We start from the raw sequence: 18,137 nt of genomic DNA, 5'->3' as shown, positions 1-18,137 counted from the left end.
ACATATCTCTCTCTCATCACACCTTCTTATCCACGCATCTGTTGATGGACACTTCGGTAGCTTCCATGCCTTGGCTGTTGTGAATACTGCCCTGACTATAGGGGTACGTGGATCTTTTCAAAGTATAGCTTTGTTTGCATACGTGCCCAGGAGTGTTTTAAGGAACCTCCGCACTGTTCTCCCTAGTGGCCTCCCTAGTGGCCGCCCTAATGTACGTTCCCAACAGTGTAGGAGGGCTCCCTTCTCTCCATGCTGAGCAGGGTCATCTTTGACCCCCAAGGAGTACTAGGGCCAGGGGACCAGTGTCGTGGTGAGAAGCGGACACATCCCATCCAACGTCCCCGAGCCGCCCCCACACATCCCACACCCCCAGCCCACGAATGGGTAGACTGAATCAAAGGCACAATCAAAAAGTCTATTCCGTCCACAGTTATTTTTGAACTTGTGGTTTATATCTTGCCCACTTTCAAGACAGTTTACAACAGGACCATTAATTTAAAAAAGATAATGAAAAGTACAAATATTTTTAAAATAAGTCAAAACCATTGAGAATGAAAGTATGTTGGATGATTTAATTACAGAAATGAAAAATAAATTCAGCCCTAAGCTTCCTGGCAACAAGGGCCCAAAAGGGAAGTTTTCATCATCTGAAGACGGAAACACCAGCTCATCTGGGAGAGAGATGCGTGTCTGACACCAAATTCTAGGACGAACATGCCTTCTTCTAGAGAGCCAGGAGTTCTGCTTTCACTTATGAAAGGTAGGCTGGTATCCAAGTGTTTTTAAATCTTATCAACATGCTTAAAGGTAACGAGACACTTCACTGAATCAAGCACATGGAATCCTAACTCTAGCTCTAACCAAAGATAAAAACAAAAGTGGTCTTCCAGGATTTCTCTCCTGGAAACAGCTACCTGCTAGTAAAACTGAATGCCAGGTCTCTGGAAACATCAGGTAGCCCCAGAGGCTGAAAGTCATAGCAACTAACGATGATCAGAGGGAAGCGCGGGAAACAATGTCCTAACCGCAAGACACAGCTCAGCCTCCGGAGCATCTGGTTGAGTGTCGATGCTTCTACCTGAGTGACAGAAGTGGGCACGGCGCTGTTCCCCGTCGGGTCCTCAGGACGCCCTTACCGAAGGAAGAGCAGGATGAAGCCCTCCACCCCCAGCCAGGGGCCTCCACATTCGACAGTAATTGTAATAATGAGATTCTAGCTGTGGGGGGTGGGTGAGCGGCAGTGCCCTGGAGACTTAAACTGTGATCTGTTGGTTTTCTCTGAAGAAAGGTCTCTGATGGGAGGCACAGATCTCTGGAAACATCCGGAAGACCTGGTCTGGTGGGGGCTCCTCGGGGGCCTGCATCAAGGAGCCGGGGCCGCAGCCCTTCCCCGCTTCTTCCACCAGCTGCCGGACGTATAGCTGCTCCACCTGGGACATCAGCACACAGGTCAGAGACGAAGTGGGGGTGGGGGCTCTCTGCGCACCCAGTCCAGAGCTGTCACCCAAAACCTCCGGGACCCCCAGAGAGCAGGCTACACCCTCCCAGAAGTGTCCCAGGCTGGTGAGCTGGGGCCCACAATTCCACCCATGGGGTTCACTTCTGACTAGAGCTCACCAGGGCTGGCAAAGCCCTCATCTATCGCCTAGACCTTAAGAAAACTGAACTAGAAGACTCTTTCTGAAAAGGTGGTTTTGAGTTTTTTAAAAAACCAAGAGGGGAAACCATGTAGATTTTAAGAGTCCTAGAACCTAAGAATGTAGTTTAGAGGTGAAGAGGATCCTCTTGCCCACTTGGGGTCTTACCCAGGCCTGCTCACACGTGAGTCCCTGTCCCAGTGGCCTGAGCCTGCCCTGCTCTCACCTGGACAAGGATGAGCTTGGAGCGCAGTGGGGTTGTGTCCGGAAACTCCTCTCCGAAGCACAGCACCACCCTGCTGTCGGGCAGCCGGCTCTGGCTGTTGTAGAACTGCTGCAGCTCTGTGGATGGGGCAGGAGGTCGGGAGAGGCAAGGGGGTTTGGTGAAGCCCAGCCACTCACCCCCTTGGCCAGATGGAGTCAGGGCTCTTGCACCTACGCCCACCCACCCTTCCAGGCCCCTTCTCTAGGAAGCCCCTAGGAGGTGTCTGGTGGCTGCTGCTGCTGCTAGAGAGAGATGATTGAGGCTCTGGGGACTGGCCGGCAGCCTCAGGACCAAAGTGAGTGATCCTCCGGCCTGAGCTTCCAGGAGGAGCTCCGCAGTGGGAGCCTCACCACCCACCTCACAGGACAGCAGCAGCCCCGAGCAGCGGTCCCATGCTGTGTGTACAAGGTCAGCGTGTCTCAGGATGTGGACACAGCCCCTGGGGGCCTTGTTGCCAAGATGTGAGTTCTGACCCCACAGGCCAGAGGTGGGGCCTGAGACTGTTCCTCCCAGCTCCCCGGCGAGGGGCAGCCCACAGCAGCAGGCGAGGCTCTCAGTGCTGTGACTTGCCCTCAGCGGTGCCCCCTCCAGACGTAGGGGTCAAGAAGGAGGGGCCCGGGTGGCTCGGGGAGAACCGGCAGGGCTCAAAGGCAGGGGCACCCTGGCCCAGGCCCCTCAGCGGGCCACCCCTGGACGTGGACAGGAGGGAGGTACGTGGGCACTGACCTCGAAAGAACTGGCTGGTGTCGAAGACCCTGACCACCTCGTCACGCTCCAGCTTGTTGGGCCGGTCGCGGGCGGGCGCAGCGTTCCCGCTGTAGAACACGCGTCCCTGGCACAGCCGCTTGACCAGCACGCCCTGCCTGCTGCTGTGCAGGAGGACGCCGCGCTCCAGGTGCCCGAATAGCTTCCGCGTCACCTGCCGCTGCCGCTCGCTGGGGATGGCATCGGCCGGCGGGAAGCGCACCAGCTCCAGGCCCTCGGGCCCGTACAGCTTCCCGCCTGGCAGGCCTGGCTGGCCCAGCGACAGGCGGCAGCCCTCGGGGCACGTGGTGGTGGTCTGGCCCACCAGCTTGCCCCCGTAGTAGAAGCTGATGACCATCTGGGAGAAGGCTGTGGGGAGATGGGGACGGTCAGGGGCCGCGGCAGGGGGCACCATTCCTGCTGTGCCCACCTGTCCTGAGCCTGCCTTCCCGAGAGGATGGGAGGGGGTGGCCCTCTGCACCTGGGGCCTCTTCACTTTCTGGGGAAGTTCATGCACCCCTTCTAGAAATAACGTTTTTATAAGCATGAATAAACACCGAGCATCACCAAGCAAGCTAGTGAGTCAAAGTAGTATTTACTGTGGTGCCCCCCCACCCCCACTTGTCTCTTAACTGCTGTAATTTACAAGTCACAGCTGAGGGTCAACCATGTTAATTTCTTAGGAAAACAGCTCCGCCTCACAGGCACTGCTACAGCATTGATTACCACAGCATGCAGTGTTAGACTACAACGTGCACACATGTATATACATAAACGTACACGTATGTACACACACAGTACTGCCCACATTCATAATGGAAGGAGACGCTAGATGTGATTTCCAGGTTAGGGAAAGCAACGATGTAATCTGTTTCCTGACAAATTCACAGTTGCTTTGGGGTTGCCTGAATTTCCAGTTAAGAATCTCAAACCTTTCATCCAAACCTATTCTTGGGAAGAAGTCTGAAAAGTATTCAACTTAAGGGAATGTTTCCCAAAGTGTGCCACACATAAGATTACTGGGGTAGGTTTGTGGGGGAGGAGTGGAGACAGCATTTAATAAATGAAAAGATTATCCCACTTTCCACACTCTTTCAGTGTCTGGTCACCTCAGGAAGAAAACCCCAGTGTGGCGCTGATGAATCCTAACAATGCTGCCCACCTCCCTCAGACAGAGGCCGTGAGCCGTGGGGGCAGACACTGCAGGGTCTGGGCTCCGCTGAACCTGCTCTAGCCTCTGCCTTCCTACTTAAAGCAAGCACGACTGGTTCTGTTTTACAGGCAACGATGGATGGTCTCCACTTAAGCTTAAATTGTAAAAGTGAGACTGACTGACAGAAAACGCAAGACATTTTTAATAGTCTAGGCAACACCCTGATGTGAAAACCGATGGCAAAGGTGGGGCCTCAAGTGACTAAGGCTGGGGCACCTCTGCAGTGGGAGTGAACAGAGCACCAGGCCCTAGGGACCCCCCCCTTCCCCAGAGGAACCTGCATGTTAAGACCCGTACTGTTATAATACACAGTAACACCCAGCATCTGCCACAAGAACCACACACACACTACCGATGGGCCTGGGGCCCCAACCCCGCCAAGGGCCGCCTGTGGAGCCACACCAGCCATGAATGGCCCAACTCCACCGTGTCCCCGAATGTGTGCAGTGTGCCAACCACCTGTCCCATTGTCGGGGGTGGCCCCGCAGGCGGCCACCTGCCAGGCCTGGGTGGACCCTTGCACTGGGCTCTGCACAAGGAACCCCTGCTCAGATGGTTAGGCTGACTGCGACAGCTGCAGGCGCCATCTCCCACGCTGGAGCTCAGCGGGGACCCGGCTCACACACTGCTGGGGTCTTCGGGTGCCCTGGTCCACCTCACTTACTTGACATTCGGGAACGCTGAGCCCCCGGGGCTCTGTGCCTGCGTCCCCAGCCCACGTCTCATCCCCCTCCCCCTGCACCTCGTCTGCGTGCCCGACACTCCCTCCCTTCCAGAGCAGCGCCGACCTTTGTCCCAAGTGAACAGAACACTCCGGATCGACTCTCACCACTCTGCCCCTTGGCCTTGTTGTCACCGAGGCCTTATCGCACACCAGCGCCTCTGACCGTGTGAACATCTGCCGCACAGGTGCTCCAGAGAGGCCAGGGCAGGGGAAAGGGGGTGGGGGGCCCGCGAGGGCCTGAGCGAGGACATGCATCCACCCCAGCCTTGCAGACGGGGCCCCGAGGAGAAGCGCCTCAGCACGGCCCCCGGGGAGCCCACCACAGCCCATCCCTGCTCCTGGAGGACGGCCCTGCTGGGGGACAGTCTGACCAGGGCGGTGGCCCAAAGACGCCAGGAGCAGGGACCCTGGGACCCGGCCACCTGACGCGGGGGCCCAGCCAGGGGTTGGGGCAGGGAGTCCCCTGCTCCGTGCCTCAGTCTCCCCGTCAGCAAAGTGGAGACAACGTCAGCAAAGTGAGAGTGTGTCTGTCTGGCACCAGTGAGCACCGTGTCAGCAGTGACTCCATGAACTGGGATGACATGGAGCTGAGAGCCGAGTCCCGTCATAGCCCTGCTCTCAGCTGCACCAGGTGCCGTGCCCTGGCCTCGCTCACCGAGTCCTCACCCTCACCCGAGGACGAGGCCATCACGCCAGCCTCCAGGCGGGGGACGGGTGCAAGAGATGACGGGCTCGCCCTGACCACACGACTGCTAGATGGGGACATGGCCCCACCCTCCCTGGCAGGCCGCCCCACGTCCGCCGCACTGTCCGCTCCAGACATCGCCTGTGACCCCGGCCACTGCGTGGACACAGTGCACGCCGGCACAGAGGCGCATGTGGACCGCCGGCGGGGGTGGGGGTGGCCTGAACACGCATGTGCTGCCCACGTTTTGTATGGAAGGCTTCACACAGAAATCCAGACGCCTAGTCTCTAGAAAATGTAGGGGAGGCGAGCCCAGCTGTGTCTGTGTCCGCAGGGCCACCCAGAGGCGGGGGCCCCCATTCCCCACTGTGCCCTGCCCACCTCGCTCGCTGCCTCTCCCTGCAGGGCTGAGGACAGGGGACCCTTGACAACCTGTTTACCCAGCGGGGCGTGTGTGTGAACTGAGCAGAGGGACCGAAGTCCACCACCTCCGCAGGAGTGGCCGTGGGTCTCCCCACATGCTGGACAGCTCCGGCACCACCCTGGGCTCTTCCTCCCCAGGCTGTCTTCTCGCCCCCAGCCCTGTGCCTGTGACTCCCCGGCCTGGAAAGCACCAGTCAGCAGGCTACCCTGGACGCGGCCTCTGGTGGGCACAGATGCCCAGGTCTGAACCCCCAACCCTGCTTCCCCAGCTGTGGGATCCCTGGCAGAGGACTGAACCTCTAAGCCTGGTTCCTCCTGTGAAGCTGAGTGCTGACCACCCCCAGCTCGCAGGCCGCTGGAAACGGCGACGAGCTCTGAGGACAGGGGGTCATCTCCCTTATCCTCCTGCCTGGGGAGACCCAGCTCCACCCCCCCACCACCAGCAACAGGGGCCAGCAAGCTGCGGTAACGCCATACCAGCCCTCGAGGCGCTGCTGAGGGGGCTGTCACGGCTGTTCCTACTTCACAGAGGAGGAGCCCAAGGCACTGACGCTTCGCTCAGTCCACCTGGGCTCACCGAGTCCCACACCCTTCCTCCTGCAGGATCCCACCTGTCGGGAGCTCTGTGGCTCCGACCCAAGAACAGGCCCTGAGACGTCAGCCGCTCACTCCCCAACAGTGAGGAGGAGCCAGGCTCCCCACCTCCCACACCAGATCACGCTCATTCACAACCCTCGGGGTGCCCACTGATCCTGAGAGCTCTGTCTTCAAAGAATGCGCTGTCCCATCCCCCCGTGCCCCCACCCTGCCCTGAACCCCCGGTGCCCCCTACCTGAGTGGTGGGCGTCGTAGGCGCCGTACCCCGGCACCAGCGGCAGGCCTGCCAAAGAAAGCAAGCAGCATCAGAGGCAGCCCTGCATTCCTCCAGGTTTCTCTAAAGGCCCCGCGCGCTCCCCAGGCCCTGCCATAGGCCTCCACTGTGCTGAGTGTTCTCCCCTCCAGCACAGCGACCATGTTTCAGAAAACCAGACCTCAACCCAACTGGCGTGGAGGAAACTTCCTCTGTCCTGTGTCCTGTGGGCCACACTTCCTTCCCACCTGGGGAGGTCTGCTCCTGAAACCACCGCTAGACTGCAGCCCCCCGCCCCAGCCTGATCTCGGAGGGGAGCCTGGGGCTCAAGGGTTCCCCGGGAGTGTTGCTGCAGTCAGGGAGTCAGGGCAACACCAGGCCCTGAAGCCTGGCCACCTCTGAGGCCACTGGGCCAGTGGTCACCTCCCAGTCCACCACAGGGGACAGGGGACAGAAAGGTGAGGGAGGAAGCAGAGGGGCCCCTGCCCGTGCAAGGAGGGTCATTTCAAGGAGCAGGACGGGGCATCAGGAGCTAACGAGAGGGCGGAGGCCTCAGTCCATCCTCACAACCCAGCACATCCCCGGGTCCTGGTGTCTCCGCTTTATATCCAGTAAAAGGAGGCTCGAGGCAGGAACACAGCCCCCGGCACAGGCTCCAGGCTCCATGCTTCCTCCGTCTCAGACACGCTGGGTCATCCCTGACCCCAAGGCCTCAGTGTCACAGAGGCTGACTTGACAGACCTACAGCCCACGCGGCCTCCTGCCCCTCTGCCCACTCTCGCCAGAAGCCCAGTGGGGAGCACCACCTCCAACAGGAAGGACACATTGCCTTCAGGGGACGGTGGAAAGTGGGGCCTAGCTGTGGCCAGGCTCTGCCTGTGGGGTCGGAAGCCACCACAGTTCACTGGGCGCAGTCACCTTCAGCAAAACAGGAATCAGGGCTACCCCGCTGCCCGCCCGCCCCCGGCAGCAAGGCATGAAGACCGATGGCCGTCAGGGCGCGTTGCTCCATGGCGCGGGGCTCCCGCCCTCACCTGCGCTGGGCTGCTGCACCCACCAGTCCGGGAGGAGCTGGCTCCGGCAGGCCTCGGGCGGCGAGGGGCTCCTCTTCACCATTCCCATGTAGTCATCCCCGGGAGGCTGTGGGAGGAGAGCGCGGCCGTCACTGGCTTCCAGTCTCAACTAGACCCACACCATCACCTCCGTCACACGAGGGGAAGGCGAGACCCAAGACGATAAATCCACCAGGCTGAGCTATCACAGCACGTGACTGAACCACTAGCCTCTGCGGGGCCCTCACCTGTTCACTGGCCTTTTACAGGGAACTGCCTGCTGCAGCAGCCATGAGCCCAGTCACCCGACTGCCCTGACGCTCTGGGGGAGCCCGCAGCAATGCTGGGCAGTCTGCCACACTCCAGCCGCCCCCAGAGACATGACGGCTGTCACCTCCAGGGAGCAGGGCAGCCCAGAGGAGGCTGCACTCAGCTACCTGCATCCTCTGCCTTCAAGCTTCTCCAGAAGGTTCCATCACTGCCCTGCGGGTTCTGAGAACTGCTAGAGCACCGACACCACCACCTACAAAAGCTGCGTGGGATTACTTTAGCTAGGCAGTGTCGGCCTTGCGATGGCCACAGGAAGAGAGCTAAGGAGCTAAAAGTAGCTACGATCAGTATTCAAAACCCATGTGTTTTGCCTAAGGAGACCCTAGGAAGCCTTTCCTTACAGCCTGTAAACTGTGAGCTTACAGACGATTCTAATAAGCCTGGTTAGATGGCTCTCCAGCTCCTTGAAAACTAGGAGCGGCACCCACAGGACAGGGACCAAGCCGCGTGAGTGCTGGTGGGTAATCCGTGTCATGAATCCAGCCCCCAGCAGCAAGGGAAGTTGATGGTGTTTTCTTTTTCCACTGCAGCCTGCCTAAAAAAGGCCAGGTAATATATGGTGCCATCCAAAATGTTCAAAACCTGACAAGTCTAGGGCTGGGGGGAACTCGGTGGATGCAGAGGCAGCTGGGCCCCAGCCCTCGGGATGTGAGGACGGAATATGAGGTGCAGGCGCTGACCCGTCCCATCCTGGCAGGAGTGACAGCCCGAGGCCCTCGGTGCCCCAGGCGAGGCACTTGGGAGGCACCGCTCTCCCCGTGACGCCCTGGACATGCCGCCCGCTCACCTCCTTGATCAGCTCGTCGATCTCAGAGCGCCCACACTCCATCTCCACAGCCTCGCTCACACAGCCCGGGGCTGCCACACCTAATTTGCCTAGGGAAAAACAGACAAGCGCATGACGGACTGCACCGAGGCGTCACAGCCGTCACCAAGGCCACAGGCGGCGGTTTTCTAAGGAAACAGAAGTCAGTCTGTGTCTTCCCTGGTTTGGGAAATGCCGAGCGCTGGTCTCCCCCCATGCTGCTCGTCATCTGACCAGCAGGGTCGAGGAGCCGCAGGCCGCTGCTGTGCCCAGCGCCCTGAGGGCCGAGGCAGGGCTTCGGTCTCTTCCTTCTGTCTGCCAAGGTCTAAAGTGAGCTCGTGTCTGCTTTGCTCCACACTCAGCAGGGCTCACAGTTACAAGCTGGGGCATCTGAAGACATGCAAAGATTTCCTGGCAAATGTGTGTGCCGGTTGGCGTCTTTTTTTAAAGTCAATGGGCAGGAAATCCCTTTTTGGCCTTTCCAAATATACATGTGTGCATCAGTGGGCACACACGCAGAGCACCATAGGCTCGAGGGTGCCCAGGCTGGAACCCGCCCACAGCAGGGACCGTCCACAGGCGCACCAGTGTTCCCGTGACAACCACTCTGGACCAGGCTAGTTTCTCCCTCCATCACCAGGCCGCTTCCTGGGCCAGAAACTCGCCTCATTATACCTGCCCAACGTATTATGACCAACATACACCGGTTTGCTGGACTTCGTCAGTCCTCGTCATCTGGAGAATCAACCCACCGTTTCACCCGGGCTGAACTTTTTTGAGTCCATTTTGACAGATTCGGGAATTCACTTGGAAGCTGCTGACGGGGAAAGCGGGGGGCAGGTGGGGCGCCCCCAGGGTAGCCAGGAGAGTGCGCCCACCTGGACATTATGCAAATGCGTGGCTCCCCAGCCCCCCAAGAACCCTGCTTCTGTAACATCCACCCTGCAGGTGATGCTGGCTGTGGCTCTGGGCTATAAACACAGTAGGGTCACCTGCCTGGTCAAGCCTGGCTGACCCTGGGGGCGGGGGATTAGAGAAACTTCCCTATTCCTTCAAGTCACAGTTTTCTCCATGATGATGAGAAATGATACAAAACTGATAAGTAAACTGGGAAGAGAGCCTCCCAGAGTCTTTGCTGAGAGGCGTCCCCCTGAGGGGAGGCCAGCAGATCCCCCAGGGGAAGGCCAGTCTGTCTCACTGACTGCTGATTATTGATGAGGGTTCAGACTCAGTAGAGCTGGGTGTTAATTTACAGACAACTAAGCTAGAAATTTTGGGGGCTCCAAAATCACTGCAGATGGTAACTGCAGCCATGAAATTAAAAGACGCTTACTCCTTGGAAGAAAAGTTATGACCAGCCTAGATAGCATATTGAAAAGCAGAGACATTACTTTGCCAACAAAGATCCGTCTAATCAAGGCTATGGTTTTTCTAGTAGTCAGGTATGGATGTGAGAGTTGGACTGTGAAGAAAGTTGGGCGCCGAAGAATTGATGCTTTTGAACTGTGGTGCTGGAGAAGACTCTTGAGAGTCCCTTGGACTGCAAGGAGATCCAACCAGTCCATTCTAAAGGAGATCAGCCCTGGGATTTCTTTGGAAGGAATGATGCTAAAGCTGAAACTCCAGTACTTTGGCCACCTCATGCGAAGAGCTGACTCATTGGAAAAGACTCTGATGCTGGGAGGGATTGGGGGCAGGAGGAGAAGGGGACGACAGAGGATGAGATGGCTGGATGGCATCACTGACTCGATGGACATGAGTCTGAGTGAACTCTGGGAGTTGGTGATGGACAGGGAGGCCTGGCGTGCTGCGATTCATGGGGTTGCAAAGAGTCGGACACAACTGAGCGACTGAACTGAAGCTACAAATGATTGGTAGAAGAGATCACCCTCAACTGTGGCCCGGCAGGACAGGTGGTTTCAGCTCAGCCTCCTGCCACTGACTGTGGGCCGCAGCATCGCGTGTTGTCCAGCAAGACTTCTGGCCACGCAGGCACCCTCGTTAACTGGCTCAGCACCTCCTTGACCCAGGCTCACCAAACACTGGGTTGTCCAAAAAGTTCATTTGGGCTTTTCCATAGGATCTCGTGGGGAAACCCAAAAGAACTTTTTGCTCAACCCGGTGTTTGTGACAGTCCCAATTTTTAACTTTTCAAAAACTACACGTCAACATCATTTTCAACCTCCCTGCAGTGCTAAGAGCTCCCTCAGAAATTCTGAATTTCTGCCCAGCCCTAGACAGTTTGAGGGTTCAACTTCTTCCCAGCTGGCATGACAGGACGACTAAGTAAGTGGCTAAGGACAAAAGGATGCTGTGCCAAGACTAACTGCAATGTCAGAGGCAAAGAAAATCAGGATTAGAAGAAGATTTTAAGCCTGGGATGGTAATGAGGCTTCCTCCTGCTGGGCTGGCTCTGACCTGGAGCACCCACAGAGCACAGCACCTTGAAAACGACGGAGGCCAGACGGGAGAGCCACACCCGGATGGACTAGTGATGTCTGCCCAGGGCAGCGCGTGGGAAGCAGGACCGTGTTCTGAGGCTGGCTTCCATTATTCTGCTGTAATCGCCTCACAGTTGCTTTCCTGGGGATTTACAGCGGGAGGAGACTGTGGGAATTATCACATCCTGCAGTTCCCAATTGGCCATCAGGACCCAGCATCTAGAAGCCGATCCAGTCTCCAGCCCTGAAGTCAGCAGTGTGCCACATGCAAATTCATTCCAGAACCTTGCCCCCAACCCCTATCAGCCATCCCTTCTCTGTCCACCTTCCTTTCTCCTAGCCCGCTCTGCGGGCTGCTGGGGAACAGAAGGGATCCCTCATCCACACCATCGGGGGAGCCTTGCTCGCATCCAGGCTGGTTGCTGGGCCCCAGGGAGGCCCCAGCACGTGCTCCTGGTCCTACAGTCAGCGAGCCCCTCACCAGCGGCTGCCCCATCTCCCCGCCGCCTCTCACCCACCATGAGGCTGCCCCGTCAGTCGGCAGATGTTGGGTGAGGTCAGCAGAAAGAGACCTTGGCCGCTGCTAACACAAGAGGGAGAGCTTTGTTTAGCTGGACCCCGTGGGCGGCCACTCAGATCCCAGGCCCAGGTGGCCTCTGTCGGGCCGAGTGCCCATAAAGAAAGTACACTTACATTTCTGCTCCTCCTCGGGGACGATGCGGTAAACTTTATACGGCTCAGAGATGTCCAGCTGGGACCGGTCTGTCACTTCCTCAAAATCTGGGCTCTTGTTCAAAGCGCAGCGTAGCCTCGTCTTCCACGTGGCTGGCTCGGCCTTGTCCCCTTCCTTAAACTTCCCTTTAAAAACGGCCCAGGCCTGAAGGAAGAAAAGAAACACATGAAGCAGGCAGCTGGCCCCAGGACGGCACACCCAGGACCACAGGCAGGACCTGCTCTGCCCACCCCCCCGGAGTCCTCCTTAGCCAGCCACGCTCAGCCCAGGAATTTCAGGGCTCAGAGACCCCAGTCGGACCGCTTGCTTTGACAGAAGTGAGAAGACACACACACACAGCTTGGCTCTGCCTTCTGCACAGAAGTGAGGAGAGAGACACACACACACACACAGCATGGCCCTGCCTCTCGCATACCCTCTCCCGGACCCAAGGGTAACGGCACACAGAGGAAGCTGCAGTTGCCTGGAGTTCCACTAGAATGTTCAAAACAAAAAAGAATTTAGTTGCTTTTTCAAATCACCCTTGAGCTCAAACTCAGCCTGAAAAGGGAACATCTGCAAGAAGTCTGAATGTGCCCTGCTACTTGTGACAGAAATGTGGTTCTGCATTTTGGCCTTCGGCCTAAACCTCCCTGCCCCCTCTCTCCCCTTCCACTCCCCAGGGTACTGTTTAAGATGCAAAGAAGTGTTTTCCCTCTCTGTGGGTTTCTTCACAGCTCTGTCTTCTGTCTCTCCAAACCTTAGAATCTCAACTGAGACCAGAAATTTGAAGCTGGAAACTTTAAGTCAAAATGTAAACTGGAGCAGTATTTAAAAAAAAAAAAAAATTAGCATGCGGATGGGCAAGTTTTCAGATCTCAAAATTGGAATACAGACACACTGGGAGCTCACTACTGTCAGGGGAAAGTAACACTTGGCGTCAGGCAAAATCAGACATCCTTCCCACCTGAAGGGAGAGATCAGGGAAGACTCTCCGCTCCTACTCGGGAGAACATAATCCTGAGAGCTCGCTTTCCCAAGGTGATCCGGTCTGGAAACCAGCTGTTCTGACTTCCAAGGAATTTCAAGCCAGCAAGCAGCAGGTGTTCCGACCTCAATGCACACCCAGTTCCCGGGGAAACTCATTCCGATGCGGATTCCGGGGCCTGCCCCTCCATAGTCTCCTTGGCTGTGTGGGTTACCTCTGGGAACCTGCATTTTTAGCCAGCGTCCCAGGGATTCTGACTTAGGCAGCTAGGAAGCCACACTTCCAGAAACCCCTTAACACCCGAGTCACATCCTCATTTAAAACAGTCTTAGACTTTTCCCTGGTGGTCAGTGCCTGCACTGTCTCCCTGCTGATGCCCTGAGTGCGGGGTCTGCAGCCCTGCCCTGGGGGAGAGACCGAACAAGCACCCCGCATCCTACTAGAGAGCATGAGCAGTCCCTCCCTCCTCTCAGACACACAGGACTACCCTCTAGAAGCCTCTGTGAAAGTAAACGGTTTCCAATCCTTGATTAACTGGATCACAATGCACTGATTTTTTTTTTCATGGAAATTGAAGAGTAAACTCTGCACATGCTGAACAGTAACTTCAAATTCATACTATGTCACATCCGAGTTTCTCCACCTGGCACTACTCAAATGGGATCACTCTTCATGGCGGGGTGTCCTGGGCTTGCGGGGACGTCCCGCAGCACCCTGGCCTCCTCCATGCCAGTAGCAGCCCTGCTCCCTGCTGTGACACCCAAACGTCTCCAGACACTGCCGAGTGACCCCAGGGAAATAACATCACGCCTCACAGACGGCCTCATTTGAGAACCACTGAGCTGGTTAATCCACATCACAAATGGGGCTGGAAGAGCGTGGATTTGGGGACCATATCAGGACAGCTGGGGTGTATCCAGAGCAGCAGAGCCTGCAGGGCGCTGTGGTGGGCGCTCACCCCCATGGGAAATCCCGGACACCCACAGAGCAAAGCAGAGGCCCCCGAGTCAGGACAAGCACTGGGCTGGCATCAGGTGCCAGCCTGTCCTGAGCCCTCTCTGCCTGCAAAATGCCACCCACCTCAGCTGGGCGACCTCTCAGGACACGAGACAGAACAGTGATCCGAGGCCCGACAACAGCAGCCACGCAGCGGCTCAGCGCTGAGGTCTGCGGAGCCGAGGTCTCCTCTCCTCCCTGTGCTCATCGGCAGCCAGCGCTAAACCCAGCACCACCAGTTCCCCCCAGTTTAACACACTGTCTCAGAGAATGGACGTGTGGGTGCCAAGGGGGACCAGACAGAGCGGGTGATTGGGAGGCTGGGCTGAGCAGACGTGAGCTACAACAGACAGGACGGATGAACAACAAGCTCCCCCCGTAGAGCACAGGGAACTCAACATCCTGAGAGAAGCCTTAATGGGAGAGGATACGGAGAAGCACGTCTATACACACGTAACTTGGTCACGCTGCTGTACGGTGGAAAGTGACAGAACCCTGCGAATCGACTTCAATAAGACTTAAAAGAAAAGCCACATCATTGTCTCGTCTCATCTTGTGCTAGAAAAATCAAATATGATTGGTTTTTTTTTTTCTCGAAGGCCTACTGAATTTGAAACACCTGCTACTACGTGGGTTCTAACTTATGCAGGCCTGTCACAAAGCCTGGTCAATGGCAGAAGAATTAGTGAATCACAACCCTCAATTCTGGACATGAGAATTTGAGCAAACTCCAGGAGGTGGTAAAGGACAGGGAGGCCCAGCATGCTGCAGTCCATGGGGTCGCAAAGACTCAGACGTGACTGAGCGACTAAACCACCACCACTCCCAGTTAGCTAGATCTTCCCCCTCAACTTTATGAAAAGAAGGCAAAAATGCCTTCTTAAAAATAAGTATGACCTGCCATCCAGGGCCTCATCGGTACAGTCAGGGATGGTGGAAAGTGAACTGATGCCGCTCACTCTCCCGTCTCTGGTCCACACCACGAGGCTAAGCTCAGAACGATACCGGGAGACAATGAGGGATCCTCTGGTGTAAGTGGCTTCTTATGACCTGTGACTTAGGCCAGAATGCAGGCTCATTTTTCCTCTTTACTCATAATAAATGTTTGAAACAAAAGGTTCTCTACTTAAGCAGAAAACTCCCAGGATGGCTCAAGGCCTGACTGTTGGCATCTTCCAACAGCAAAGTTCTGCTCGTGGACCTGGCAGAGAAGGCCCCTCAGAGGATGAACTGAACACAAGTCGGGGATGGGCCAGACAGGTCCCTCCACCGTCTTGCACTCCCCAGCCTGGGCTATCACCCTCCAGGGGGCCGCCCAGCTCTGGGTGGGCACCCGGCTCCCTCCTGTCCCCATCCCAGCAGAGATTGTAGACTCATCTCAGATTGCCACACTGAGCGACTGCGTAATCAACGGAAACATTGGGAATCTTACACATTTTTCTCAAAGCTGTTGAAACGGCTATGAAGAGCATTGCACAAGACGTATAAATCTGGGGCTAGATTTCATTACTCCCCAGAGCAGGGCTCACGCAGGGAGCAGGGTGAAGCCAGAGGCCTGCGTCCCTGCAACAAGCCACAAGCCGGACTGTGCAGCCACTGGTCCCAGCCCCACTGGCCTCCTGAGGTGGTGTGACTGATGGTCAGCCAGCAACTGTGCCCTCAGCCCCCCATGCCTTCACTTCAACCTGTTTGTCCTGGTCTCGGTCAGCTCCTAGCAGGGTTCTCAATGGAGAGGGAGAGTATGGCCGCTGGGGGGGCACCTGGCAATGCCAGGGGCCTGTCTGGTTGTCATGGCGGGGTGGGGATGCTACTGGCATCTGGCCGGCGAAGGCCAGGGTGCTGCTGACCCCCTTAGGTGCACAAGACAGACCCACACAAGCAATGAACTAGCCCCAGGTGCCACGGTGCCAAAGCCCTGGCTCGTAGCCATCTGTGATTCAGAACTCCCACCCGACTGGCTGGACCAGGGACAGTGGGCAGTATTAAAATTCAGACGGTGCCATTCCCAAGGATGTTCAGTGTGACACCAAAGCCAAAACCTTCTCTGAGAAAAGCACCCACACCACCACCAAGATGACGCGAGGCAGGAGCAGCGCCCAGGCTCCCAACCCGGGTCCCCGGGGGAGAACCTGCCGGAGGTCCAAACCTCCAGGGGCCCTGAAGGCGAGTGCACAATGCCCACATGCGCCCACTTTTGTTGGAGGGGCCAGTAACTGGCATCAGACCACCAAAGAGCTCTGACCTGGAAGAGAACCGCTAAGACGCACAGCACCCCCGCAGACACCAAGTGGAGCCGTGAAGGACTGAAATGCCTCCTGAACCCGCAATGACCCACTGGTGCTCTGCTCTGGGCCCGAGGCATGATTTCTTATTTTGGTTGTGTCGGGGACACTCAATCTCGGCAAGAGTCCAGGGCTGCCCTGGGGTCCTACAGGCCCTTGCTCCGGTCACCCACGCCCATGGGGGTCTGGCTCTGGCCCTCCCCGCTCCTCTGCACTCACTCACCCTCCCCTCCCCGACTGCCCCAAATGTCCACAGCCACACAGGGCAGCAGTCTATAACCTGGATTTTGAGTCGGTATAAGTCTGTTTGCAAACAGGGAGGCCTGGGTGCACCTTGGCCTGGGCTCCAAATCTCCTGGGGATTGGGGAGAATGGAGCCTGCACTTCTGGATCCTCAGAGAAGCCCACGGGTGACCCTGACGACCTGGCTGGGCCTAGATCTAGGTGGATCTAGGCCTGGATCTAGGTGATGGATACGGCCGGGGCTTGGGAGTCTGGGTTCAAATGCTGGCTCCATCAGCTAGGAGCAGGGAGGCCTTGGACAAGTCACTCCTCCTCGTGGAGCCTTCACAGAGCAAGCACAGGAACAGCGCCAAGTGCACAGAAGTATGTGAAGGGAAACAGCACGTGAGCCACGCCTGGCGCAGGACGAAGGCTCAGCGCGGTGCTGCCGACACGCACCATGGAACTAACCAGCAGGTCACTCCAGGCTCAGGGGAACAGACAATTCTCAAGGGAAGCGGGCTATTTTTAGACATCTGCTGCAGGTTCAGGACACCCACATGACCTGCCCCGGAAGTCAGGACAGATGGTGTCTCTCATCTAAGCTGACCCTCCACTGCCAAGCAGAAGTAGAAACTATGAAAGAATGAAGAATTAAACCTTTCCTAGAACTGTAAGTGGAATTTAGGTGGCAGACCACGGGGGAAAGGTCTTAGTCTGAAAGAAGTACGTTCCCTCTGAGTTTGCAAATCCTCATGCAAAAGTTTCCCTGGTGGCTCAATCAGTAAAGAACCCGCCCGCAGTTCGAGAGAGCCAGGTTCAATCCCCAGGTCAGGAAGCCCCTGGAGCGAGGAACAGCAACCCACTCCAGCATTCCTGCCCGGGAAATCTCATGGACGGAGAAGCATGGTAGGCTACAGTCCATGGGGTTGCAAGAGTCAGACAGGACTTTAGCGACTAAATCACCATGCAAAAGCAATGGCAGCGCAGAAGAAAGTGCCCTTGGTTTCTTATAGGAAAATGCCAGCTATAGAGAGCTGACCTTGAAAGTGGTTAAATCATACAACAGACGTGAAGGCACCTACTACTGTGTTTGTTCTGAGACATGTTCAGCACTCAATCAATTTTTGTTTTAAGAAACTGGAGCGGGACTTCCCTTGAGGTCCAATGGTTAAGAATCTGCCTTGCAATTAGGGGGACATGGGTTCGATCCCTGGTCAAATAAGTCTGCACGCCACAACCAGAGTCGGTGTGCCGCGATCAAAAACCTTGCCTGCTGCAACCTGATGCAACCAAATAAATATCTTAAAAAAAAAAAAAAAAAACTGGATTCATTTTCAAGGGAAACATCAATCGCTCGACAGCTCTGCGGGGCCCAGGTCTCTACCTTGAAGATGGAGGCGTCCACTTCCTGGTTGTAGTCCTGCTTGCCAGCGTGTTTCCAGGGGATCCGGAACATGGTCTTCTCGTCATTCTCCCAGATCAGCCCCGGGTACATGGTGCTGTCAATCTGCTCAATCAGCCACTGCCGCAGCCGCCGGCCACCATTCCGGTCACACATCCTTGGGAAGAGAAAACGCATCCTGTGAAACTTACAAGCACAGTCTCGTTATTCGCAGCACTCCAGGTACTCAACAGCCAGGAGCCGCTAACAGTAAAGTCAAAGGATCTCAACACAGGTGGGGCTCGGGGAAACCCAAGGATCCAGGAACTCGGGCCACGACAACACGCCTGCCTCCAGGACCTCCGACCCCAGCGGAAACCGAAA

General features: G+C 56.7%; 1 protein-coding gene across 1 annotated transcript; it reads right to left on the bottom strand.

Annotated features, from left to right (window-relative positions):
• Window positions 1–737: 737 nt before the first annotated feature.
• Window positions 738–17,930, bottom strand: IRF8 (interferon regulatory factor 8). The gene is made up of 8 exons (XM_052656434.1): window positions 17,757–17,930; window positions 11,863–12,046; window positions 8,711–8,799; window positions 7,576–7,681; window positions 6,524–6,571; window positions 2,629–3,015; window positions 1,864–1,979; window positions 738–1,430 (listed from the first exon to the last, which is right to left on the bottom strand). Exons 1-8 carry the CDS (start codon window positions 17,928–17,930, stop codon window positions 1,254–1,256), a joined length of 1,281 nt encoding a protein of 426 aa, XP_052512394.1. The 3' UTR covers window positions 738–1,253.
• Window positions 17,931–18,137: the final 207 nt, after the last annotated feature.

The sequence above is a fragment of the Budorcas taxicolor genome, chromosome 18, assembly GCF_023091745.1.
Source record: "Budorcas taxicolor isolate Tak-1 chromosome 18, Takin1.1, whole genome shotgun sequence".
In the NCBI taxonomy this organism is placed as follows: Eukaryota; Metazoa; Chordata; class Mammalia; order Artiodactyla; family Bovidae; genus Budorcas; species Budorcas taxicolor.
Note: the sequence above shows the minus strand (reverse complement) of the source record. Positions and strands in the feature narration are given on the sequence as shown.

Coding starts and splice junctions, on each gene's coding strand:
- IRF8 (XM_052656434.1), bottom strand. CDS start 17,930: ATGTGTGACCGGAATGGTGGCCGGCGGCTGCGGCAGTGGCTGATTGAG. Junction 6,572..7,575: donor GGTGCAGCAGCCCAGCGCAG/GTGAGGGCGGGA, acceptor TTTCTTTGGCAG/GCCTGCCGCTGGTGCCGGGG. Junction 1,980..2,628: donor CACCAGCCAGTTCTTTCGAG/GTCAGTGCCCAC, acceptor CCCCATCCACAG/AGCTGCAGCAGTTCTACAAC.